This window comes from Mus caroli, chromosome 4, assembly GCF_900094665.2.
Source record: "Mus caroli chromosome 4, CAROLI_EIJ_v1.1, whole genome shotgun sequence".
NCBI classification, from domain to species: domain Eukaryota; kingdom Metazoa; phylum Chordata; class Mammalia; order Rodentia; family Muridae; genus Mus; species Mus caroli.
In genome coordinates, this window is record NC_034573.1 from 80,919,085 (window position 1) to 80,946,239 (window position 27,155).

Consider the following 27,155-nt stretch of genomic DNA (forward strand, 5'->3'; position numbering starts at 1 on the left):
TTTCTCTAGCTCCTCCATTGGGGGCCCTGTGTTCCATCCAATAGATGATACTGAGTAATAATCATTCTTCGTTAAAGCAAACCATTTACCATTTGGGAAAAAAAGGCTATCTTTGAGGACTTAGATTGGCTACTATAAAAAGTTTATTCCTTTGATAAATAATACCTTAGATCTTTAAGAAACAACCACTTTTCATTTGTATCCTCTTAAACATTAAGCATGTAAGTATGCACATATGGTACTTTAAAATTCTCGGCTGGAGAAAGTACTGTAACAGGTCGGGTATCATTCAGTTGGTTTTGTTTCTTATTTCAGTTGACTTGTTCTCCCAGGTGGCAAAGAGTTCCAATTTCCTGACTTTGATCTTCTTTTAGATTTTGATTTGAAAATCTGTAGGGATAACTTAGAAGGAACTAACCTGTAAACATAGCTTTGATTTCAGTTTGATACATTTAGGGCATTGCAACTAAGGAGTCATCAGTGAACTCATATCACCGGTTTACTCAGTCCTTGACGCATAGGTAATGTTATTTAAGACCGAGTTGCTACTGATGGTTCACTGGAATGAATGCTCATTAGAAGTTCATAACATGTCTCTTCTCACCTGAACTTTGCCATGGTGGGCTTCTCTTTGGCAGTTTATTTTAACCTTTTCTGGGAGGGAGTGGTGGTGGTAGAAGCAGTAGGGTGGCAGGTTTTTATCATATTCCCAAGGTGGGCAGCACTGAACTCAGTCCTCCTGCTTCAGCTTCTGGAGTCACTGGGACTTACTACATCCCTTCCTTTCTTTGATAGAATTTAGCTTAGGTTGGCCTCAAACTCACTATGTAGTGGAGGCTGGCCTTGAACTCTTCATTTTCTAGCCTCTTTCTTCCCAAGAACTGGGTTATAGGAGTGCACCACATGCCTACTCCTTCAATGCTGTTCTTCCAACGGTATCCCAGGTTATTGCCCTCATGTGGATAACTTGACCCGGATTGATCTCAAAGCTTTCGTGGGGTTGTGTGGAACAAGCAGGCTCCAGTGGGAAGAGGCACGTTACTCAGACTCTAACCTACCAGACCCACACTAGGGAATAATGAAACTATTACAGTCCAGCTGTACAAAAGGATAGGGGCTGAAATGGCTGGTGGTTTTTTTTTCTTTTTCTTTTCGTTTTTTTGCTTTGTTTTCCCCCATAGCAAACACAGTTCCTGTCTTTTCTAATTACTGAATTGAGCAAAGGGCTCCGTGACACTAGTTGGTCCTCTGCTTTATCTTGAGTTTGAAATTACTAACAAAGTATTTTCTAGGACTGGAGATAAAGCTCAGTTAGTAGCATTCATGAAACCCCAGGCTTGATCTCTGATACCACATACAACTGGTTATGATGGTGCACTTGGGAGGTGGAGGTAAGGGATCAGAAGGTCAAGGTCAGCCTTGCCTTCATAGCAAGTTCAAGGCTAGTCTGTGCTGTAAAAGACCTTGTCTCCAAATATAGACCTGGTCTCCATATATGTGTATTTTACTTTTGTTAGCTCATATGCTTTTAGATTCTCTTTAAGAGGCACAGTGACTGAAGGTTACTGTTTTGTTGAGCTTTCTCTTAAAGGTAGAAACATTCCATTGACGTCTTCATGCGCTTTCTCCCTGTAGGAATCATACTTAGGTTTTAAAATGTCTTGTCCTGTTAACTTGGAAAGGTACATGGCAGTTAGAGTTTAAAGCTTTGAAGGAAGAGCTAAGGCTAAACTCAAGCTTCTAATAGATGTCAGAATTTAGTACTGGGACTGGAGCAAGGTCTGCTGGCAGCCCTTAGGGAGGATTAATAGAAATACTTGGGTCTAGGCAGAAGTCTCAGGAAGATACAAATATTGGTGAGCAGGGCAAATCTTTGAGAAGTACAGATTTCCCAGCCACTCCACTCCAGTTTCAAAGGACAGCCAGTCACCTGGGAGAGTCTTGATTCTATTTTAGCAATGAGGTTGGAACGGAGGGATAGATGCACATTGGGCAGGTGCTCTACCACACACAAGGCCAGTTAAAATGTATTGATAGTGTTCACTAGCTCTTCATCCAAACAAACACAGTAAAAGAGAAACTGATTGCCCCAATACAGCAGTTCCCTCTTAGAATCTGTGGTTTTGCTTGCTGTGCTTTCAGCTCTTGGTTAGCTGTGGTCTGAAAATACTAAATAGAAAACTCCAGAAATAAATTTAAGTTTAAAACTGTACCCCATTCTGCACAGCATGCTGAAATCAGCCAGCCTAGGCTGTCCTGCCTGGTACATAAATCCTAAAGTGGGTCCACATTGTATACTCTACCTGCCCCTTATCTGTACAATATCTCTCAGTCATCAGATGGAATCACAGTGCTTATATATAGGATTTGGTATTGTGTTCAATTTCAGGCCTCCATCAGGATGCTGGAACAACTTCGTAAAGGTGAGGAGGAATATCTTTTATGTGTTTAATACCTCCAGGTGCAGGTGTTTGCTAGCTAAACTTGTGTTAGAAGAAACTAAGTAAGGGTCCTAACTGATAATTGCAGTAGCTGATAAAATGTTATTTAGAAAAGAAGAACTAGATGTTGAGATACTGTGAAACAAAGTCTGGTTAATGTGATAAGTTAATTTATCAATTTGTTGACCACATTGCTTGTGGAAAATAGCTTTAATAAGGTACTCTGTTTAGCTCAATTTCTACCAAGATTGAATTTTTCCTGCCTAGGGTTTCGTAGTCAAGAACACTTGGTCTTGTCTGTCTTTATGAGTCTCTGACCCAACAACTCCTCCATTCTCCCAGTTTCCAATATAATTAACTACTCTCTCTTCTGGGTTTCCATAGCACTTTTTGAATATAATTGATAGCCTTTTCTCATTTATCTTGAGATTGTACCTTTTATTTGAAGTTTGACAGAAGTGTTTTTGTGTGATATATGGTGTCTATTTTCCAATCCTGGAGAATCCGAGAGGGAAGCTTGAAGGCTCAGTGTTTCATCTGTGTGCTTCTCTTTTATTCAAGAGTGCAGCTGATTGATTTATTTTCCTAGAAATATATGTACGGGGCAGAATACCTTAGCAGATAATATGATAATTGCTTATATTAAATAAATTCTTTGATTCATGGAGAGTTAAAAGACCTCATTAAAAATTCTCTTTTTGAGTTAGATTTAGATGGTCAAAAAAAAAAAAAGCATGACAGATTGGAGATAAATCTTTTAAAATCAGACACTCTTTGTAGTATGTGATTTATGGATCATATTATGACTGACTTCCTTTTAGTAAGAATGTCATGATAGGAAGCAGTATATAACTACTTTCTTTAATGTATCAAATGCCCAAAGGAAGTGAATATTAAATATAAAGGACACATGCTGGAGCAACCACAATGCATTCTTCTTTTGAAATTCCCTAAGAGAATACACTTTTGTATCTTGCAAAGCCAAGTGGTTGTGGTTAACCTTGAAGTGTTCAGCAAATGAAAGATGCTTGCAATTTGTAGCCTTAGCATGGCTGATCAAGTTTGATATTGAACCATAGTGCAACTTGGATGGTGCTTTTCAGAATGCCTAATGGGCATTTTTCTAGGAAAGACAAAGTTACCATAAATTTAAAAATGTATTTACTCTCTATATAGAACCACACTGAAAAATTTCAAGGCTGAGGTATTTGCCATCTGTATTTTGGTAATTTTGACTAAGACTCCATTCTACTTACAGACCCACTTGCTAATGACAGTCATTGCTTTTGGATGGCTTGACTTGGACCCAATGGCCTAACTCATCTTCTGCCCCTGCATCTGAGTGCATAGCGCATGTTTTCTACTTCAGTTGTGTTTGTGCTGATATCTGAGAAGGCAGTTGTTATGCCGATTGCCATCTGGTTCTCTGGACACGAGTCTGTCTTCTGCTGAGTAATATTAGATTATCAGGAAACTACACTTGGAGCCCATTAGCTGAAACCCTTTCTGAATTATGAATACTTTGAGCTATACTTTTGCCCAAGGTTTGTTTTTATATTACTTCTTATTAAAAAGAGTAATGTAAAATATCCTTTGTCTGTCTTTGAGACTATTGCATGTTACTTCCTTTTGCAGTCCATATATAAAACAAAACATGAAAATTTTCTTTATAGATGTAAAAACCCTTTGCTTTCTTTGCTAAAGAATTCGTTTTCATTTTATAAACAATAAGAGGTAGATAATTCACTTGGCACAGAGCCAAATTTGGAGAGTAATTTCAGCAGCCTGTCAAGAAAATTGGTGAGTTAATTGAAACATGTTATGTATACTAGTAGTTAGCAAACTGGGGCTCACTTAACACCTGCCTTTTAAAATAAGATGATACTACAATGTAGCCAAACTAGTTCTTTCCTTTTTAAGATTGATTTTAGTTTTAACTGTGTGTATGTGTCTGTCTGTGTATGGGGATGTGTGGGTACTGCAGAGACCAGAAAAAGATGTACTATCCCCAGGAGGTGGAGTGACAGGCAGTGTTGAGTCACCCAGCTTGGATGCTGGGAACTGAATTCAGGTTCTTTGTAAAAGCAGTATGCATGGATCCTCCTAATGACTGAGCCATCCCTCCAGCCTTTGAGAGTTTCTCTTTCTTTTCTTTTTTCTTTTTAAATTAGTTTCTTAAATATTGTCTACAGTTGCTTTTGTCTGACAATGGCATATCTAAGTAATTAATGTCTGGTCCCTTACTGAAAATGATTTCTGGTAAATGAACCTGGGATGGTGCGAGTCAGACCAAAGGCAATAAAGAAGAAAGACAATTAGTGTTAGTTGTAGCCAGCTGGGAAAGGCTTCCCAGATGTGTTGTGAAAGGGACTTAGTCTTAAGTAGTGAGGGCATATAGAGGGTAGTCCATGTGGGTGACTGACTCAAATCAAGTCACTCGGGAGTGAGCAGATTGTGAGCTCCTGGGACTATTTGGAAAACTCCTTCACCTGGGTCGGGATCACAGCTGAGGAAATGAAGGTGAATGGCTAACTGTTGATAGACAGCTCAGAAGCTAGGCATAGGCTTTTACACGTCATCTGTGAGGCAGCTGAAAACCTTAGAGTTCTCCACAGGCCAAGATGTAGTAGTAGAAACTGTTTGAGGAGAGCCAATCAGACAGAGGTGCAGGGAGCACACTCCAGCTCGGAGAGCTCCAAGACTGACCGGGCACTGGAGAAAGCCCAGAGGGAAGGAGCGAGTCTCTTAGGGTAAAGGGGAATAGTAATGCGGGGCTAGAAACCCAGTGCACTGTGACTGAGTTCAGAGAGTGGTGGTGAGGGAGACTGAGAGGAAAGTGCACTGCATGGTTAGTAGCTCTTCTGAGAGGAAGAGCAGGCTTGTTTGGACAGCTGAGCTCTGCTGCCTTTGGAACTCATAGGGGCCAGTTTGGAATTGTTGGAAGACCTGGACTTAATGCTAGCTATGAGTTCCCATTGAGGGACAAGAACAGGCTGAGGGGCTGGGTGTCACAAAGTACGGGGGAAAGGGGTGCCCTCTGTAGAGAAGCGTTTCTCGTGTGTGTCTGGGAAAGACTGCCGGGGAGGAGCTACTTCCTTGATTGCATGATAGATACACGTGTCTCATAAACTCTGGGTTAAGCAATGTTAGATTTCTTGCTTTTGGTCCTCTTCAGTTCTTTAATAAATGTATGTCACTATTTATATTTCTGGTTAAATCCTTTCCTGGTTTAGATTCACATGCCTTGTTTAAAAATTAAAAATAAAAATGTGTGTGTGTGTGTGTGTGTGGTGTGAGTGTAGGTCTGAGGACGACTTATTGGAGTCAATTTTCCTTTGAGACAAGATTTCACCGTGTAACTCTAGCAGCCTTGGAAATGGCTGGCTTGGAACTCACTATATAGATCAGGTTGACCTTGAACTACCAAAGATCCTTCTGCCTCTGCCTTCAGCTGTCTGGCATGGAACTCCTGATATAGACCAGGTTGGTCTCACAGGGATCTGCCTACCTCTACTCCCAAGTGCCGGGATTAAAGGAATACACCACTATGCCCAGCCTACATTTTCTATGAGAAAAGATTATTATTATTTGTGAAGATGGTAAGTTCCATGACAGTAGTCACCTTGGTCTGTTTTATTTATTTTGTAGCCTAGGCACTGCTTAGATATGGTAGCACTTACATATGTGCTAAACAAGTGAATGAATCCTAAGATGTGAGTGTATGTCTTCTCAGACCAAACCCAGTCACATCCCCACACCTCCCTTTCCTGGGTTTCTTAAGGATTCACTTTAGGTATTCTGTTATGATATGTTGTGGAATTAAAAGTACATTCAAGAAAGTTGCAATCTTAGAGCAAATTGCGTCGGTGCTGTGAATTGTCAGATTCAAGGGAGTAAAGTTGGACATAGATGTTGAATCGAAGAGCCATAAATTACTCTCAGGGAATTTAACTTTGAAGAAGTGAAGAAAGTAGTGAAAGATGCTGCAACTTCAATACAGTGTTTCTCTGTGTGTGTGTGTGTTTATTTTTCATGAAGTAACTAGGATGCGTTACTGTAGTGAAGTATCTAAGACTAAGGGATTTAACTGTGTAGTTTTGATGGGCTTCTTGCTGGCAGAGTTCTGAAACCTCTCATGAGTCATATGACAAGAAACAAGAAACAAGGAATGTGTTTGAGTCATTTCTGAGCTGTGTCTTCCTCCTCCTCTTTTTTTTTTTTTTTCCTTTGAGATAGGGTTTCTGGCTGGCCTGGAACTTGATCTGTAGACCAGGTTGGCCTCAAACTCAGAGATAAGTCTGCATGGGAGTTGGGTACAGTGGACCCCTAAGGAGATCCTCCTATTCTGTGTCCTCTTCTCTGTCCCCCTCCTCTTTTTGAGAACAGTAGGATTGAGAGTTTGGTGTAAAAAAAAACCACTGGTGCTGATTCCTCGATTCCTCATTTGTTCTTTTAACAGACAAGTAGTTTGTTTGGATGTGCAGGATTTGAGGGCACAGCTGAACTTCCTGTAGTTCAGCTGCAGTTGGATTCTTGCTGAGATCAAAGCTGGTATCAAAAGGAGGTGTAAGCTTAAACAATCTTGCCACAGTTTGACTCTCCCTTAAAAAAGACTTTTTAAAAAAGACTTATTTATATTTTATCTTATATGTATGCAGGAATGCCCGAGTGTATGTGTACCCTGTGCATGCAGTGCAGGTGCCCCAGATGTTGTGAGCTGTCCTGTGGGTGCTGGCAGTTGAACCTCAGGTTTTTTTGCATTGGAAGAATATGCTCTTAACCACTGAGCCTTTTTTGAGCCCTCTCTTGTACGTTTTAATTCACGAAAGGATTAACTTTTATTTTAAGTAGGTGGCTGAGCTTTGGAATTAAAATAATTTGTTTTTTAATGGTTCTGTTATATGAATTCATCTGTTTCAGGATTAATGTGTAGGAAAACACGGAGTTGTTGGACTTTTTTAGTTTGTTTACCTATGATATTTTCTGAGCATTGAAGTGGTTAACAGAAAAGATTATGCTAAGAAGTATCTGCAGGGGTTCCTGCTTTATTTCCATTGTTGGCTTTTAAAATTACTTTTATACTCTGAGGAATAATTGGTTTGAACTCCAAGGCAATTAGATGGTTAATAAATCTCTTGTTTTGATTACAGAAACTGTGCATAAACCTGTGAGAGAAGCAAAAATGTCAGATGATATCAAGAAAAGGTTTGATTTTCCGAATTCTCTTATCCAGTCACAGGTAATTTTTATTTATTTTTCCTTCATGGTAACAAAAGGACACTTTTGATGGACCATAAATTGAACTTTGTATTTTCACATGAAATATTTTCTTCTACTCATGGATTATTTTAGTAAGCAACATTATATGACTAGTAAGTATATTTCAATTAGAGAAACTAATATTTAAACTTGTTCAATTTCAGCTTCTTGTTGTTTTTATATATTTTTCCCCTAGAAATAATCTTGATTAGTAGATTTTTGAATGTGGTCATTCTTTTTGCCTATTTTTAATAATTGGGAACAGAGATAGATGGTTTCTTATATCTCTACAGAGTATGAAAGATTAATGTTTAAAATGATATATTCTACCTCTCTACAGCTATTAAGAGTACTAGATTTCAGAATAATGATATTCAATAATTAAAGCATTCTGGATTAATGTAATATGTACCTGCTGAGATGGGAAATCGGGATAATTTAATTTACAGAGCTTTTCAATAATTAAGACAAGTGTTAAAGCAGTGGTGGTTTCTGTCTGCTAGCTAAGTAGACACATTCTAATAAACCTTGGTACCATAAGAGCTTAACATCTCTTCCTATGAGTAAAGCTAAACAGCCAGTGAAAGCCAGTCTGAAGACTTAACCTGGAAAGCCTCATGGATGCTTCAGCAGTTGCCCTCGGAGATGCCTGCTGTGGGAATTGACTTAGCTGGGAAGTGGGGAACCCTTCCATGAGGAGTAGAACACTCCTTATGCAAGATTCCCTTCTACCTGACTGAGTTGAAGTCATATCCTGCTCTGTGCAACACAGGCCCTTCCCCTGAAGAAGATGAGGAATATGCTGTTCACAGTCTCCATTCTTCTGTACCTACATAACCTTCATTAACATAATACAAAGGAAATGCTGACAGTTAATTTAAGAAAAATGTGTATATGTATTGGCTATTGTATATTTCAATCTGGCTATGGAATGAAGTAGCAAGGTAGCATAATATGTCAGCTGTGTAGGTGTCTCAGAACCATGTAGGCTGCTTAGGCTAGTACCTCTGATGTTTTAAAAGATGAATGAAACAGCAGATTAGAGAAATTGAATCTTCTGAGTGAGGAGATGTGTAACATGAAGTTTATTTTCTTTTAGTCCTTTTTCTAAATGAGGACAGTAGCTTTTTTTTTTTTTTTTTTATATATGTCTCTGTTGTATTTATATGTCTTGGTTCTTAGGTTCTTATGAGTGTGCCCTGTCCTTATGAGTCATATACCAACTGTTCTTTCTAAACCACTGCTTTGAGACAGGACCATATCCCATTGACTGGCACTCAGTCCTTTTGCATTTTGGTGATTAGATGATCGAGCAGCTGCTGACAGCAGCTGAGCTACAGTGGGTAGTGCATGTACACTTGTGATCTTGTCCATTATTTTTTAAGTGACTCTAGAAGAGTTCTATGATCAATCTAAAATCAAAAATTCGAATTACAGGCAGCACTGTTTATCATAGATTGATTGGCAGCCATTTTTATTTTTTGCTGATGAGTTATGTTGCATCCTTTCAGCTGATGGCCAGATATTCAATGACACATACAGTATAGTTAGTGAAATACAAACTTAGGGTTCTCATGGCTCCTCAGTTTTCTTATCCTTTGGCTAGGAGATAAGAGACAGCAAATTGAACTACAGTTTGCCTTTATGTATGTGAGTGATTTATTTCTCAAAATTCAATATAGAGGTCTTAAATCATTTGAACATTTGAACACATGCACATGTGCAGGAGGGGAGCGGGTGCAGTGTAGTTCTTTGAGCTCTTCTAGAGATTTCCCAAAACTGACAGCTATTTTCAGCACTATTGTAAGTGGTCCCAAGTGCAGGATCTACAGTTGTAGTAGTGGAAATTTCCGTAGCTGCGTGCAGAATAGTTACCATTGTTGCCAGCCAATTTCCTGTCAGTCAGCAGTGCTGGTTAGGCCTGAAGAATAGGGCCTGACACTGAGGCAGAGGAGGTGACATTTATGTATTTGTGTAATCAACTCTCTTAGAGCTTGATTTTCATTTTGGGCTCTTTGACTAAAGCAGAATGTGGGAAATTTTTAAGAGATTTGAGAGACTGAAAGCTTAAGACCCAAAACCTATGAGAACGGGATAAATAAATTACTATAGGGCTATGAAATGGCTCAGTGGGTAAAGACAGTTTGCATTTAGCCTGAGGATGACCTGAGTTTGAATCTCTGGACCCATATTGTGGAAAGAGAGAAGTGACTTCCCTAAGGCGTCTTCTCTCCTCTACATGTGGGTAGCGGCACATACCTGTGTACATGCACACACACATACTCTCACACACACACACATACACACACACATACACATAAACACACATACTCACACATACACCTACACACATACACATAAACACACATACTCACACATACATCTACACACACACACACATACACACACATACATACACACTCACAGATACATACACACACACTTACACACTCACACATACACACTTACACACACTCACACACACTCACACACACTCACACACACTCACACATATACCTACACACACACTCACACATACACCTACACACACTCACACATACACATACACACACACTCACACATACCTCCGCACATGCAAATGAACATTAGAAAAAATGAAAATAGTAGGGTCTAGAGGAGGGAGAACAGTGTAGAGGAAGTAAGAGATATTTTTCAGGTCTGTACAGGCTGTATCCATAAAAATGAGGGTGAATTTTTCTTCATTTTTCACAAAGGACACCATGAAACATGACAGATTGGATTTAGATACAAAGGTTTTAAAGACTGTCTCATGTTTTAATGGATTATGTAATTCCAAATTATCTTTAAAATTAGGTGACAGGAATTTGAGCTGAAGGTTGATGATGTTAGCATCTGTAAAGTATGGTTTGTTTATTGCTGAACTGGGATAAATGACCTACTTTGGAGATTGCTCTGAGGATTTGGGTTACACATGTTGAGTGCCTCGTTCAGTGCTTTCTACATCGCACACAACAAAGGGACTTTCATCTTACTAGTTGACAACTTGGCTTGCTTATACACGAAAATGAATATGATGTTGATTCCTTTTCAGTGCACTCTTTGGAAAGAACTTCTAAGTGGATATCTTCATTAATTTTTTGTTGTTGTTCTTTTAGGCTGTAGGTCATCTTATTGCTGCTGTCTTAAAAGAACATGGTGTTTCAGAAAAGATACACCAATCCACAAACCAGGTCTGTGTTTAACCTTGTTGTTGTTGTTGTTTTGATGTTGTTTGTTGTGTGTGTGTACACCTGCCCCTGGCTGGCTTTTGGTCAAATAGATACAAGCCAGATCATCTTGAGAGTAGGCAGCCTCAATTGAGAAAATGCACCTTTAGATTTGCCTGTGGGCAACCCTGTGGGACATTTTCTTGCTTAAAAGCTGATGTGGGAGAGCTCAGCTTACTGTGGGAGGAGCCACCCCTGGGCAGGTGGTCCTGGGTTGTATCAGAAAGTAGGTTGAGCAAGCTAGGAGAGTAAACCAGAAATCACTGCTGCTTCATGGAGTCTGCTTCAGTTCATACCCTGAGTTTATACTCTCCTTTCTCTTGATGAAGGACCTTAAGCTGAAATACACCCTATTCTCACCTGGTTCTTTATGGTTGTGGTCCTTGTCACAGCAGTAGGGGGGCAGACTAAGATAATTTGCTTGCTTGTTTTATGTAGATGCTTGTGCTTGCCTGCAGGGCCACTCACCTCTGGTTTCACTTGTAGTTCAGTTCAGATCTTGAACTGTGAGTAGTTTTGCCTACAGATCTTGTCTTTTTTCCTCTTCGTTTTCCTTCCCCCCTCTGCCTTTGCCTTCCTTCTCCCCACCTCTTCCATCTCCCACTTCCTCCTCCTTATCTTCTTCCTTCCTGTTCGTTTGGTGTGCCATGTTTTTATTCTAAATCATTCTTTTAAGCTTGGGCATTGTGTCTAACTCCAGGAGGAGACATATAAAGAGTGAAGGAGGGTATCCATTCACTATCAGTGGAAAACAAAACCAAGGGAGGGCATGAGGAGGGCACACTGGGGAGGTGACAGAACCCCCTGAGGGAATGCTTTTAGCACTGGAGACAGTAGACACAGTAGTGGGCCCTGTTTGGGTGTTAAGAGTGTTTTCACACTTCATTTCAGTCCTGAGTGTGAATTCTCAGTGGGAAAGACCCTGTGTTGACAGTTGGAGTCTGAAGAAGGCTTCCCATCCCCTCACAGAGCAAGTCAGTACCCAGATTTAAAGCGCTGCCTGGGAGCTAAGATGAACCAGCTGGGCTTTGGCCAGTTGGCATTGTATATTTTGACTTGTTAGATGGGAAGTTGCTAAGCGCGGGTGCCTGTGTGTAAACTGCAGAAATAAATTTCTCTCCCCTGACAAAAACAAATTGATTTCCTTTCCTTACTTTCTCTTTGTTACACGTGAGTATGTATGTGTGCATTTGGGCATGCAGATGTGCCTCAGTGTGCTTTGGTGTGTCAGAGGACAGATTGTGACAGTCTGTTTTCTTCTTTCACCGTGTAGATCCTAGGATTTGAACTCGATTTGCCAGGTTAGACAGCAAGCACCTTTGTTGACTGAGCACCTCACATTCTTTCTGATTGGCCATGCTATATCGTATATCTTCTTTTTTTAAAAAAGATTTATTTATTGTTATGTGTAAGTATACTGTAGCTGTCTTCAGACACACCAGAAGAGGGCGTCAGATCTCATTATGGATGGTTGTGAGTCACCATGTGGTTGCTGGGATTTGAACTCAGTCAGTGCTCTTAACCTCTGAGCCATCTCACCAGCCCTTCATATATCTTTTCAGTGCCTGTTGATATGTGGATGTAAGTGTAGTGGTCTGTTTCACTAACTGGCATTTATTTAGTGTTTGTAGTAGTCATGTAAATCAGGTTTCCTGAGAAGCCCCATCCCAATCCTGCCTGTAATCACATTATGTACTCTGAAAAGACCTAGTGATTTTACTTACATTGCTGGGATTTATTGAATGCTAAATCCTTTTAACTAAATGTTTCCTCTCCCGCTAATAAATGAATGCCTACCTCTACCAGGACAGGATCATCTCAGGCGAGGTTATTCATCCATTTATCTTATTTTTCTGGCTTGGTAGTGGAAATGATGGTATTTAGGACCCTGGGCTATTGGGAAAAGAAATTTTCTTCTAAATAAAAGGGGAAACAATATAAAGATTTCCTTTCTCTATTACTGACTTTTAACTCTGTTGTTCTTTAATAGTGGGTCTTAGGACTGCAGAGGTTTTTAGCAGCTACAGAGGAGTGAAGCACAGTGTTGTTCATTTCAGTGGGAGCTGGAGACCCTGAGCTTTCCTTGAATTGTAGTTAGTTCTTTCTTCTTTTTAATTTGGTGTGTTAGTGTGTGGCAGTGGCAGTGTTGGTGGTGTTTGTGTGAGGTGTGGTGTATATGATGTGTGTGTGTGTGTGTGTGTATGGTATAATATGATGTGGTGTGTAAGTGCATAGTGTGTGATCTGGTGTGATGTGTGTGTGGTGTGGTGTGTTTGTATTTGGTGCACGTGTATTTGGTGTGTGATATGGTATGCAATGTAGTGTGGTATGTGTGCATGGGGTGTGGTATGTATGTGCATGTGGTGTATGGTATGTGTAGTATGTGTGCATGTATGTGGTGTATTATGTGGTATGCAGTGTAGTGTGGTATGTGTGTGCATGGTTGTTGTGTGATTTAGTGTGTGTGTGTGTTTGTATATGATATATATGTGGTATGTGTGGTATATGATATTTGTGTGTGGTGTGGTATGTGTGAGGTGGTTGGTGTGTGTTGTATGTGTTATGTAGTGTTTGTATATGCTGTGGTTGGTGTGGTTTGTGTGTGTGTGTTGTGTATGATGTGGTGTGGTGTGCATATCTATGTGTGTGTGTGTGGTGTATATGTGTAGTATGCACAAATGTGTGTGTAGTATGCATGTGTGTGGTGTGGGGAATATGTGTGTTGTCTGTACAAGTGTGTGTGCTGGTGTGCCCACCTTGCATGTGAGTGTGAAGGTTATAGGAGGAAGTCAGGTGTCCTGTCCTATGTTCTGTCACTCTCAGCCTTACTCCCTTGAGGCAGGATCTCTCAGTGAGCCGGGAGCTTTGGTTTCAGTTTGATTAGAGGCTGGCTAGCCCCAGTGTGCCTTTCTCCTGCTATGCTGAGGTTACAGCCTGCCATGCTTGTGCTACAAGTTTTTTTGCCCACTGAGCCATCTCCACAGCCCTGAACCATATCACTCTATTAAACTGTATCAAAAGGAAACCATAGCTTCTTTATGAACTTATCATAATTGATTTCATTATAACTTTAAATTCTGTGTAAGTATGTACATGTTCTGGTCAAGCTAGTGATAGTCACCTAATGGTGCATTCTGGGAATTGAACTTGAGTCCTCTGGAGAAACAAGTAGTACATGCTCTAAGACACCGCATCATCTCTCCAGCTTATTATTATTATTATTATTATTATTATTATTATTATTATTATTATTTTAAGTAACATGGTTATTTGTAGTTTAGGCTGATCTTGAATTTGCTCTATAGCCAAGGACTCTTGTATTCTTACCTCATCCTTCCTGAGAGTATATTCTTATGTTACCATGACTATTTCTTTTAATTAATAAACATGAAAGGAGGTAAACCTCAACAGATTTAACCAAAAATAACTTTACATATGGATTTATTATTTATTAGTGGATCTTTCCGACACAAGGGGTCTATGAGTTCTGAGAAAGTTAAAAAACTGAACCGTTCTGTTTTCAAAATCAGAATTTCTGTTGACTTGTGTTCCCATCTGGTATGTTACTGTCAACGGATGTAGATTCTTAGAGCGAGGGAAAAGTCACGGCATTTTTCTTGTCAAAACAGTGCTTCACAGATATGTTGCCAGTCATTTTGATGGGCAGTTGCTGGTCCTCTGTCCTGCATGGCTCCGGCTGTCATGGCCCACATTTGAGTTGAGAGGTTTCAGCACAAGTGTGGATGGAGCTGAGTATGTAGGTACATGTAGGTGCACGTAGGTCACAGAGGATGGTAGTAGAAGAGTGGGAACCCTTTGAAAATATCATTGCCATAGAAGCTTCAGGCACAGACAGTATTTGGAGTTCAGCTTGGTGAACTGATAGACCAATGGATACTGTTGGGGTCCAGTCAAATTTTGCAGCTCAGCAGGTGATAGAGCCAAGTCCTTACTATGTTCTGATGCTTGAATTTGGCTTGTACTTCTGCCTACAACCAGCCTTATTGTGCAAGCAGTCACCAGGGAGAGAGACACTACATGCAAACAAATCTATCCCCTTTCCTGGAAGCCAGATTTTAGTTCCCTGTAGGAACAAAGTGACAACAGCATCCTTCTTGGTACAGAAGCTAGCCCACTGTGAGTGAATTCCGTGTTGATGAATGGTTGTGCTTGCGTGCGTGTTTCTCCTCACCCTAAGTGTCTTTTAATCACTGGTTTGCTTTCAGACGGCTGCCTTGAACTTGCTGTGGGAGAAGTGCTGCAGTGACCATGTGGTTGTGCGAACAGCCTGCAGCGAGGGACTGGTGGCACTTGTCGCCCAGGGTCACGCAGAGTTCAGCTATGTTCTCAATGGGATACTCAACCTGACTCCTTCTGCCAGGTACACGTGCTGCCATGTTTGGTTAAAGCTTTTAGAAACACAGCTAACTGATGTCTGCTAAGGATCACACATTAGTGCTGCAATAATGAACTGACCAATTTTAAGAAGGAGACCTGGCATAAGCATTTCTACTCACACAGTGGCATGGTTCTTACCTTGTTTTGGCTGTCTGAAGTCAGCCCTTGGCACCACTGTTAGAAATTAAATTTTGGATAACATAGGAACCTGTCTTCTAAGTATTTCCGGGGAGCAAGTTCTTTGAACTTGTTTTGTATAGCCATATTTTGTCCATTCACAGACAGAGGGTACTAGAATGGTGGGGACGATATAGGTCAGCTCCTTGTTAAGAGAGTCCAACAGGATCGTGCTTGAAGCAGGAGCACCTGTAAGGTCCTCCCTAAAAGATGAGAGTTGGGTGAGGCTCTGTGATGCAGTGCCTAGACGTAAGTCTAGGACATGTAAGGCTCTGTGGTACAGTGCTTTTGTAGGGCAGGCGAGGCTCTGCGTTCTTGCACTAGCTCTACCAACAAAAGAAAACAGAAGAATTCAAAGTAAATGTATCAAACTACCAACTCTCTGAAAAGGAGTTGCTGCTCTTTGCTTGGAGAAATTGTTTCCTGGGAAAGTATGTTGTTTAATGAGCCTCCCTGTGTGGCTTCAGACCACTCAGATATAGGCACCCCGACATACTTGTCTTCTCCTCTGCTCTTCTGGAGAATTTGGCCTTCATGATGACAAGGGATCCTTCTGTTCTCCAGAACTTCATATTAACTCAGTCGCACCAATCAGTGATGGGGCAACTCGAGTCTTTTGGGGGGAACAATTACCCGAGACTGCTCCTGACCAAGGTCTATAGTTTATCCAGGTGAGGCAGTCATCTGACCAGAAGCTCTGCTTCATTTTTAAGTAGTAATGCTTCATACCAACTTCCCAAAATGATCTGGATGCTGCTGCAGCTGTGGCTGTGGCTCCTGTGGCGCCTGTGGTGCCTGTGGTCCTGGTGCTTCCCAGGCTTCCTTGCTCATCCTTATGTATTCTTTCTTCTTACGTCAATTGCCATGGCACGAAGCAGAGTGCTTAATCTCTTTTATGTCTCCAGAGTAGCTGTGACTTCAGTGTGTACAGACCCTTCTGCTTTGGATCTGTCAGTCTTCATTGCCTCTATTCTTTTAACTTTTTAATTTTTTTTTTATTTTTTATTTTTAAAAATAAACTTTTTCTCTTTTCTCTGGTCACCTCTTTGTTTATTATTTGACTTTTGGCTTTCTTTAATATCTCTGTATCCATAACCTTAAACCCTGTAACATGTTGTGTAAGTCTTCTCAAACCAGCGCTAGCCTTCCATATACTCTGTGTTTATTCCCATGAGCCTTCTACTTGGATAGAATGCAGTTTCTCACCTCGACCTGAGGTGAGTGCTCCTTCTCCTCTTCTGCTGTCACTTTCATTCTCCTTCAAGAATCAGTCTAAATACTTGTGTCTTTTCTGCTTCGCAGCTTGTTCTGTCTTTCATACTAGTCTGGCCTGTGTTTTCCTATCTGACAGAAGCTTTGAATTTAGTCAATGACCAAATGGTTCTGAAAAATTTAAGGATTTTGTCGTCACTAAATTTTATTCATTTTGGTCTATTTCTTTTTTCTTTTTTTTTTAAAAAGATTTGTTTATTTTATGTATGTGAGTACACTGTCACTGTCTTCAGACACACTAGAAGAGGGCATTGGATCCCATTACAGATGGTTGTGAGCCATCATGTGGGTGCTGGGAGTTGAACTCAGGACCTCTGGAAGAGCAGCCAGTGCTGTTACTGCTGAGCCATCTCTCCAGCTTCATTTTGTCTATTTCTATACAAAGACACACACACAGACACACAGACACAGACACACACAGACACACAGACACACACAGACACACAGACACACACAGACACACAGACACACACAGACACACAGACACAGACACACACACACACAGACACACACACACACAGACACACACACACANACAGACACAGACACACACACACACAGACACACACACACACAGACACACACACACACAGACACACACACACACAGACACACACACACAGACACACACACACAGACACACACACACAGACAAACACACAGACACAGACACTGACACACACACACACCAAGAGAGATAGAGAGTATTCGTAATTTTAGAACTGCTTATTAAAAAGTGGTTTTAGGATCCATTAAAAAAATCCCTCTGAGAGGATTTTTGACAAAAAATTTCATGTCTTCCTTAGTTATTAGTTGGCTTTAAGTAAGCCATGAAGATTTTTTTCTTGCTTCTTTCATTTATCAGGTACCAATAATGGTGCCCATCCCCCATAGCGTTGAAATGCTCTAAAGCTGTAAGTGTAGGATCTACTTGTGTGTTTTATTGCTTGGGCTGATGGACTCAGTGGGTGAAGGTAAGCATGAGGACTGGTGGTGGGAGGAGAGAACCACCTCCTACAGTTGTCCGTTGCACATTGTGCCAGATGTGTTTAGACACATGCACACAGAGGCTGGAGTTATATTTCTTACATTAGGGTATCAGCAACTGAGAGGGCCAGAACAGTGTCTTTGTGTATTTAAATAGTCCGTAGGGCTGGAGAGATGGCTCATTGATTATGAATACTTGTTCTTCTTACAGAAGACCTGGGTTTGATTTCCAAGCACCCATATGGTGGCCCACAACCATCTGTAGGCACACAGATGTGGTGCATATACATACATACAGACAAAACGCTCATGCACATAAAATAAGATCTAAACAAAGAAAAGAGCACTTAGGCTGGGTTTGGATATTCACCTTTAGTTCTAGAGTATTAGCTTATGAAATTATGCTGACATGGGATATTAATCACACATTAGTATAAACCCTCAATCACTATTATAAACCATAAAATATAAGCATTGGTAATAGTGAGTAAGCCTGCCATTGGTTTATAATTGCCAGTAACAGTATTATTTCTTAAAACTGCAAATGTGTTTTAGAGTAGATATAGCATTTATATGGGCTTAGGAGGCAACATTTCTGCTCTCCTTGCACTTTGTTTATCTCTGTAGACGCAGACTGGTACTGGGTCTTAGCATTTTTACAGGTTATTTGTGTGTGTGTGTCTGTCTGTCTATCTATTTACCTACCTATCACATTATAACATATATATAATTTATTCAGAGCTGTTAACTGTTAAAAGATACATATTCCTTTATAACTGAAAATTTATATGCACTTTTATTTCCCCTTTTCCAGAGGCCATATATGTGTATATATGTATATACACACAGACACACATATAGACACATACTCACATATATCTGAGTTTTGTGTGCATGCCTGGTAACTGTGGAGGTCAGAGGAGGACATTGGATTCTCTGAGACTTGAGTTACAGAGAGATGCAAGCTTGTGGGTTCTGGGAGTCAAACCTGGGTCCTCTGGAAGAGTAGCCAGTACTGAGCCAGTTTCTAGCTCCCATAAAGTATTCCTGATGCTACATTTTTTTTTTTTTGGTCAACTATATGAGAACTTGTTCCATAAATATAAAAATCCATAAATACATAGAATTTTATGGTTTTCTTCTAGCTACATAATATCTAGTGTATGGAAGACTCATAATTTACCATTTTTCCATTTCCAGTCTTATTCAGTATACAGGCAGTACTTCAGTGACTATCCTTTAAGATAATATTTAGGAAATAAATTTATTCTTTGAGAATTTTATATAATATATTTTGATCATATTCACTCCAGTGCCCATATTCACTCTAGTGCCTCTCACATCTATCCTTACCTTCTTACTTACATGACTTTGTATCCTCATTTTCTCTTTAAACCCACTGAGTCTAATTTGTGCTACCCAAATACTCTTGGCTGTAAGGATATCCTCTAGAGTAAGGTCAACCTGCCAGAGCTCACACCCTCCAAGAAAACTTGACTCCCCTCTCTCAGCAATGATTAAGTGTCCACTAGCTCCCCAGTTGGGATGGGACTATCCCTCCTGCCGCCATGCTAGGATTTAGTTATTTATTTACATCCCAAATGTCCCCCCCCCCCACCGCCATTTCCCTATGCTGAATTTTTCCTTCCATTCCTCCATGCTAGTATTTTGTGAGGCTACTTTCACACTCGGTGTGAGCTCATGTGTGCAACTGTGCTGTTGTGTTTGCACACACTGTTTCATTGTAGTCATCTACTGCCTTTAACTCTTCCTCTTACTTTTTCCTTTATGATCCTGCGCCTTGGGAGGATGGGGTGTCATACACATGTCTCATATAGGGCTGGACACTCCAGTCTCTTATTCTCTTCATGGTGACCAACTATGACCCTCTGTGTTCATAGCTAACTTGTACAGTAAAAAGGTCCTCTAATGAGAATCGAAATGCAGTTGTTAGGAATCGATTTAATATTCTGACCATTTAACAGAACAGTAGTAGTAGTAGTTTCTGTGACCTAGTAGGTATAGGCCACCTATTTCTTAGCTCGGTGATGGTGCTGTGTATAGGTTGTATCTTATAGAGCAGGCCTTAAATCCGGCCCGAATGTGTTTGGTCATTCCAGTAACATTCATGTCACTATTGTGCCGTTGGTCATATCTTTTCCGGAAGGTGATCATTGTAGCTCTCCAGATTCAAAGCTGACCACAATATGGTTCCTTCCCCCACCCCAAACTGGTAGTGTTTATAGCACCTTCCTGCCTCGTGAAAGGTAGGCAGCGGGATGAAGTTTTTAGGTCAGTGCACACTTAGCTTCCCCATTCTTGTTCTATGACTCAAGTTCTGGAGGGTAACCACAGCAATAGCACTAATCTGTATTGTTTTGTGGCGGGTGTGGAACCCTACTGGCCAACTCCAACAGAGATGCCCATCTGACTATGAGTTTATTTGCTAATTTTTGGTATCTAGTTGGGCACTGCGCCGTGTCCATGTTACCCCATCCTCTTATAAGGTAATTTCATTTAAACTCTTCTCTCTCTCTCTCTCTCTCTCTCTCTTCTCTCCCTCTCCCTCTCTCTCTCTCTCTCTCTCTCTCTCACACACACACACACACACACACACACACACACACACACACACACACACACTTAAGGAAGCTTCTGTAGCAGTATGTTTCCATGTGGCTTTTGGCTTTTTCTAATGGTTATTAGTGTTAGTTGCCCCTCATCCAGTTAATAATTTTATACATGGGTCATTACTGGTGTTTAGAATTCTCTGGAAAGTTGACCAGAGATATAAAAGAAACAACACCTTAATTAGACAGTGAACAAATATTGAAATATTAACAATAAAAGAATGTTGGCATTTTTTTCTTATCTGAGAAGTTTATGTCATCTAAACTGTTAGCCACGGTGAGGTGTGGTTGAAGTAGATCCCAAAGCTAACCAGTTTGCTTTGTGACTCTCAGTGTGAGTCAGTGTGTATATACATGTTCACAAATGCACATGGAAGGAAGGGACAGCTTCGGGTAGTTTTTCTAAGGTGAGGTCTATCATTTCTGTTTTGAATTTACACAAATACATCTTTATTGCCCACCATCCAGTTTATTTTAGTGCAAACTCTTGGCATTTTAAGATTTAAGGATTTGGACAGATTGCCTAAGAGTATAGTATTTGTTTTTTCTTTCCTCTGACCAAATACTTCACAAGAACAACTTAAGTGTGGAAGGTTGTGTTGGCTACAGCTTGAGTGCACAGGGCCCGTCATGGTGGAAGTGTTTGAGTGCCCAGAGTACCTAATGGTAGGAGATGGGCAGCAGACAGGTAGCTTCAGAGTTGTTGAAGTTTGGTCTGAAATCCATCACAGTTTTATTTATTTCTTTGAGGCAGTGAGTTCTTGACCTGAAAGACCCTAAGAAGAATAGGCTAGCTCACCATTGAGCCCTGGGGATTTGCTTGTTTCTAGCTCCTCTTGGATTGTAAGCATGTGCCACTATGCCTGGATGTTTGCTTGTTTGTTTTGTTTTTATTTTTAAGCATGTGCTCTGGGGAGCAAGGTCAGGTCTTCATGCTTCATGCAAGCGTTTTGCTGACGGAGTCCAGTGTACTGTTCTTTGTTGCGTTCTGAGGCTGGGGCTTGCTGCATTGCCTTTGCTGATCTGTCAGTTCTGGGCCCAGGAGATCCTCCCATCTCAGCCTGCTCAGTGCTGGTACTACAAGCCTGGCTTCAAATTTCATTTTAGCCTCTGATCATAAAGTGTGTTACGTAAGATTTAAGCTTGCTTTAATGTCACCAGTAGAGGTAATAACTGTTTGCATGTCAGAAACCAGACTTTTCTTCATTTGCTTTATTTCAAGTAGCAGAGCTTTGAGGTTTGCAGCAATTACAAAAACCAAACTTTTTGCTGCCTATGTTTTTTATAAAAAGCAAAATGAGAATGAAATGTAAGAAACAGGCTAATTAAAAACAGGGGCTGCAGCCAACTTCCTCTTCCAGTGCTGCCTGGGGAGACTTCAGAGACAGAAAACTGTGTCTGTCTTTTGAGATCTAGAAGCTGGAACGACTTTGCCCAAAGACAGTGGATTTTCAGTTTGCACTGCTTAAGTCTCTTCTTGCCTCAGGTTTTTCTCTTCTTTTAGAGGTTGATGGGACTCTGGAGACACTTTAGGAGCAGAGCCACAGCAGGACCGATCATCTTTGATTTAGGAAATAATTTCTAAAACGTATCTTTCCCTATCTTTTAACTAATATCGCTAGGATCTGAGATGGAGGTAGGGTGGGGAGAGAGTGCCAGCAGGGAGAAGCCTGTGTGGAGTAGACCTGTAGAGAATGTGGCTTTTGGAGATGCTTCAGTCCTGCAGCCAGAGGCTGAATGGTTCAAAGAAAGGAAATGTGGGTAAGCATCCCTCCAGCTGCTACCAGCTCTCTGGCCCTTGTAGGGCCAGTCTATTAAATGGCTTTGGAATGTATAAGGAAACCCCTCTTACCTGAAGCTCAGCCCACAGTGAGCAAGATGCTGGCTCAGAGTCTGTTCCATTGTATAGTCTAATTTTGAGAGATTTGCCTTCTGCAGGGTCCTGGTCGTCGGAACTTAAGGGAGTGGCTGGGAAAGTGTCTGGCTCTGCTTGAGAGACTGTGCTCTTCAAAGGAATAGTTTGATGTCCCAGAGTGTTCTTGCTTCAAAGCCAGGGCAACAGGAAACAATTGTAAACTAGTTTTTATAGCTTCTGTAAACAAAGAAATGGATTTAAGCCCTCTGAAATGTTCTTTTAATCAGTAAGGAAATTTGAAAAAAAAAAAATTGCTTCCCTAGGGAGGGTGAAGGAACGAGAGATCATAAAGGACACACAGTAAAGAAATGATTATCGCCCCGAATGTGAGTTTTGAGATGAATGCAACCTGGAATTAAAGTGAATGATACATAGTAGTGTATACTTTTCTTGTCCTTTGAAGAATTGCTTGTTTTGAGTTTAGATTGTGTTTCATTTCATCTTTATATGAGTTTAAGGATTTCCAGTGTTAGGAGTTCCCACTTTTCATTCCTTAGATTTTTTTTGTTTTTCTTTTAGCTTCCGGAAAGCTTATGCAGCCTTTGTTACTGTTGCTTAGTAACGGGATTATGAATAAAATCTGACTCTCCTTTGGAACCAGGTATTCAGTTTTCGATATTGAGGTGTCAAGACAGCCTGTAATTTCAGCTGTGCTGTTTCCCCATCCCCCTTCTTTTTAAAGTGTGCCTAGTGGGAAGGAAGGTTATACTCTAGATAAACTAGGCTAGCTATTTGATTTGTGTGCCTTTTGTGTTTTCAAATGGGGAAGGGGCCTACTGTTAATGTATTTTACAAGGCTGTATTGAAGATGGGAAATTATAGAATATTTTCTGAAATACTGAAAGTCTGCTTTTAAAGGAAATCTTCCATAAAAGATTAAAAATTCCATAGTGAGTCTAATGTCTAAAAATGATTCTGAGGATTATTTGGAGTTAGGATTGAGGATAATTGAGAAAATTCTACCTCTTGGGGTCTTCCCTTTTATTGATGAGAGAGCCTTAATTGCTTTGTTATCATGTAGGGACAGCCAGCAGCCGAGGAGACACTTCTTGGGGCGTTCTGTCCTGGGCGTTAGTACCATTCAGCTTACCTTTCCTTATTTCATCTGGTAGAACAGGGAGCTAGGAGGGATGTTTGTATGAGGGCTCCTCCAAGTGTTTGCAGGATGCAGCCTTTTATCTGGAGTCTTAGGACTTAGAGATGGTTGTAGGTGCATCCACCTCACCAGCAGAGTTCATCTTCCTCTTACCAGTCAGGGACAGAGTTAGCCAAACAGGTCTGCTTCCCCGGATCTTGTGTTTTAAGATTTTCCTTTAGGCCTCTTAGCTGGTTTGCAGATGTTCTCTCTCCTTTTTAAGTCCTAAGATCTCCCTTAGAGCTCATAACCAACGCGATTCCTCCCTTTTGCCATCTGGGACACTCTGCCCTATTTCTTTTTAAAGTCCTGTGATGTGGCTGAGGTTTTGTTTGTCATTTTAAGAGATGTATTTATGCAAAAGTGTTTCTGGGTGATTTAAGAAGAGTGGCTGCAGAACATGTTACTTTTATAATGGAAAGCTGCATCAGAGGAAATTTGACCATTTTCTGGTACTTGGAAGATAAATGAGCAGGCAGGACTTTCTTAAGAAAGTTCTCAGTAGTTTTACATCTTAGTTTTTTTGTTTTTGTTTTTAAAGGAACATTTGTTCCCTCAGACATTTAAATAGGAATTTCTCAGGACTGGTTTTAACTCCCTCTCCCTTCCTTCGTGTGATACTATCTCTTTTTCTTCTACTTTTCCATGCATTTAGACCATGCTTTAGTCAAGGATCTATTGTTTCTTTCTCTTCAATTTGCTGGTGAGTTTCTGAGAATGCTTTAGGCAGAGCAAGAATCCTTTTCAGGATCCTCAAATCTTTTTAAGTTAGAAAGGTGCTTGGCTAGCTAGCTTGGCCCAGTTTGTACCATTTGTATCCATTTTGGGATGTTCTTGTTCTTCATTTTTCCCCAATCTCTTTTTATTCAATCCCTGGTCAAATAAGGGTACTTGCTAGTACTTCGTATTTGCCATGTTTTGAAAGCTAGAGCCAAACACTATGTGTATTTTTTTTTTAAAAGGAAGCTGAACATATGTGTGCAGTGTTTAGTGTTGTAATCAAGAACACTCCAAATAAAGGAAAGCCAATACCCCTCAATTCATATGCACAGTTGTGATCACGTCTGTCTGCCTGGCGTAGAACAATTTGCATGAAATGGTTTGAATTACCATAGTTTGTATAGCTTGGCCAATTTTCTACTTGTTTATAATATATGAGTTTTTGGAATCCTCAGCATCATTATTGATCTACACTCTTTAATTAGAAGATCTGAGTCTTGGGTCTCATGCCTAGTGAAAATTGAGGTTCTTTTCGCAATGTCTCTGGTTACTCTCAGAGTTCTTGAGTAATATTGTGTAACTTGGCCTTAAAAAATTAAGAAAACAATAATTATGATTGAGGGACAATCACACCAGGTTTCTGAGCGTGTTTGAACATGTTAGAGCCCTGTGGGCCTTGAGTTACAGAATCCACTTGAATTAGCTTGGGCATAAGCATACTCTCTTTGCTGTCTGTTTCTCTTCTTCTTCCTCCTTCCCTCCCTCCTCTCACCTATCTCCTTCCCCTCTCCTTTCTTCCCCTCCCCTCCCCTTCTCCTTTTTCTTCTTTTCTTCCACTTTTCTCTTTAAAGCTCCAACCTAATAGTTTCCTGTAGTTCAGACTGGCCTCAAGCCCACTCACTATATAGCTGAGGATTACCCTGATTCTCTGTTTCTACCTCAAGAATGCTGACCTTACAGATGAGCACCACCATGCTTTGTTTATGTGATGGTGGGTATTGAACCCGGGCTAGAACCCTTGATCTACCCTCCCTCCCTCCCTCCCTCCCTCCCTCCTTCCCTCCCTCCTTCCTTGCTATCTTCCTTCCTGTCTTTCTTTCTGGTTTTTGGTGAGGGGGCTGCTGCCTGCAGGGTGACTCAACAATAGAAATGCACATGGGCATTAGACACAAATTAAATTTCAGGTTGTGTGTTTCATTTTTGTTTCTTACTTCAGACTGACTTTCAGCTGCTTAAGTCACAGGCTGTCATCCATTCCTGGACTGTCCTCTCTTATATGTGTAAGAGATGGCCTTGTTGAGGTCAGAATGTCAGGAGTTCTGAGGACAGGATATAAAGGTGGATCTCTAGGCTGTGTAGGATAAGTGTGTGTTTGTTTCCTGGGGTGCCGTAAATGCCTATAAACTTGATGATCTGTCTCAACAGAGATACATTTATTCACAAAATAACACAGTCAATGAAGGCTTCGGGGGGGGGGGCAGAGACATTGAATCTGTTCTGTCTTCTGTAACAGACAAATTCCATCCCTCATCTGTGGCTGCATAACTCTAGTTCTGCCCCTGAGAGTTCCGAGTACTCTCATAGCACTGTTACTGTGACTTTGGGTCTTACATGTTCCGGTTCTTTCTTTTACAAGGATGCTGGTTATTGGGTTTAAGGTCTAGTCAGGGTAAGTTCTTGTGAGCTTTAATAAACTTAGCAAGGGAACTCTTTTTCAGGTTGTCTCATAGACAGATGTGTAGGGGATTAGGACTCAAACTCACCTTTTTGGAGGTCACAGTTTAAATTTCTACCAGCAATGTCTTCATTGTATGAGAATGCATATGCCCAGGTCCCTTGTGCAGTAATTGAATTGGTAGAGAAGGGGTGTTAACTCCCTAAACAGGAAAGAAATCCTGATGTTATTCTAAAAAGCTTTCTGCATGGGATCAATGGACTTGGATGGCTAGCCCTAAGAGTAGTTCTTGAGGTTGGTCTTAAATCTACTTGTGTGCATACATGCATGTACCCTGACATGTGTGTACACATATGTACACGCACAGACACCAGTACTCACATGAACACATTTGTGTGTGCACACACACTGAAAACACGTAATAATCCTTCAAAATCAGAACAATAGAAAACAAAGCAAAATAAGATCAAAATAAAGGAGAGTAACCTTAACTAAATAATGCTTATGAATCCAGCGGTTTGCTTCATAACCTCACCTCAGGTTACTCATTTAATTTTCAGAAAAGCCCTGGGCAAGGGGAGCTTTTTCATGTGCAGAATAGTGTCCTTGTTTAGGAGATACATGATCCCTGTTGGTTTACATTTTTGTGATGCTAGTAGCTGTTATCATGCAGTTAGGATGTCTTTACGCTAGAAGCTTCAGAATAACACTAATGTGTATTAGTTTTCCTTCACATATTTCTTGAAATACTGCTATAAGGAGAACTTTTCTAATGTTTACTCTGGTTACTTAAAAGTACAGTTTGTAGTGGTAAAGCGGGACATATACCCGTGCTTTTCTATTTACTAGATTCCAAAGAGGTTGGGCTCAATGAATGGTTAAGGACGCTTGCCGCTCTTCTGAGGATCTGCCTTCAGTTCCTTTCACTCACCTCAGGAGGCTTACAATGACCTGTCACTCCAGTACTGCTGGGGACCGGCACTCAAATGTGCATAGCCACATGCACACACTCATTCCTACACAGATTTCAAAATGATAAAGGTAAATCTTCAAAGAAAATAATTTAAGCATTCCTTGGTATGCCCAGTTAGATTTTCTTCTACAAAAATTTTTATGGATTATCATGGCTATAATTATGGCTTTAAATACACTTAAAACTCCCATTATTTGAGGTTTCATTATTGTCCCTCTACTTCTTTATTTTTCTATTTGTTTTATTATTGGGTATTTATTTCATTTACATTTCCAATACTATCCCAAAAGTACCCCACACCCTCCCACAACCACTCCCCCCCCCC

At 40.6% G+C, this 27,155-nt stretch overlaps 1 protein-coding gene across 4 annotated transcripts in view; it reads left to right on the forward strand.

Annotated features, from left to right (window-relative positions):
- The window catches only part of Focad (focadhesin), a 294,020-nt gene that overhangs the window by 17,917 nt on the left and 248,948 nt on the right, over positions 1-27,155 (forward strand). For 2 of the 4 annotated variants that reach the window (XM_021160670.2, XM_029475893.1), the window contains exons 2-4: positions 7,592-7,680; positions 10,838-10,912; positions 15,175-15,329. In XM_021160670.2, coding sequence (XP_021016329.1) covers positions 7,624-7,680; positions 10,838-10,912; positions 15,175-15,329 — 287 coding nt within the window. In that variant the 5' untranslated portion in view covers positions 7,592-7,623. Of the gene's footprint in view, positions 1-1,840; positions 2,424-7,591; positions 7,681-10,837; positions 10,913-15,174; positions 15,330-26,706; positions 26,899-27,155 lie in introns of those variants that run through there. The other 2 variants (XM_029475892.1, XM_029475894.1) reach the window with 2 other exon arrangements.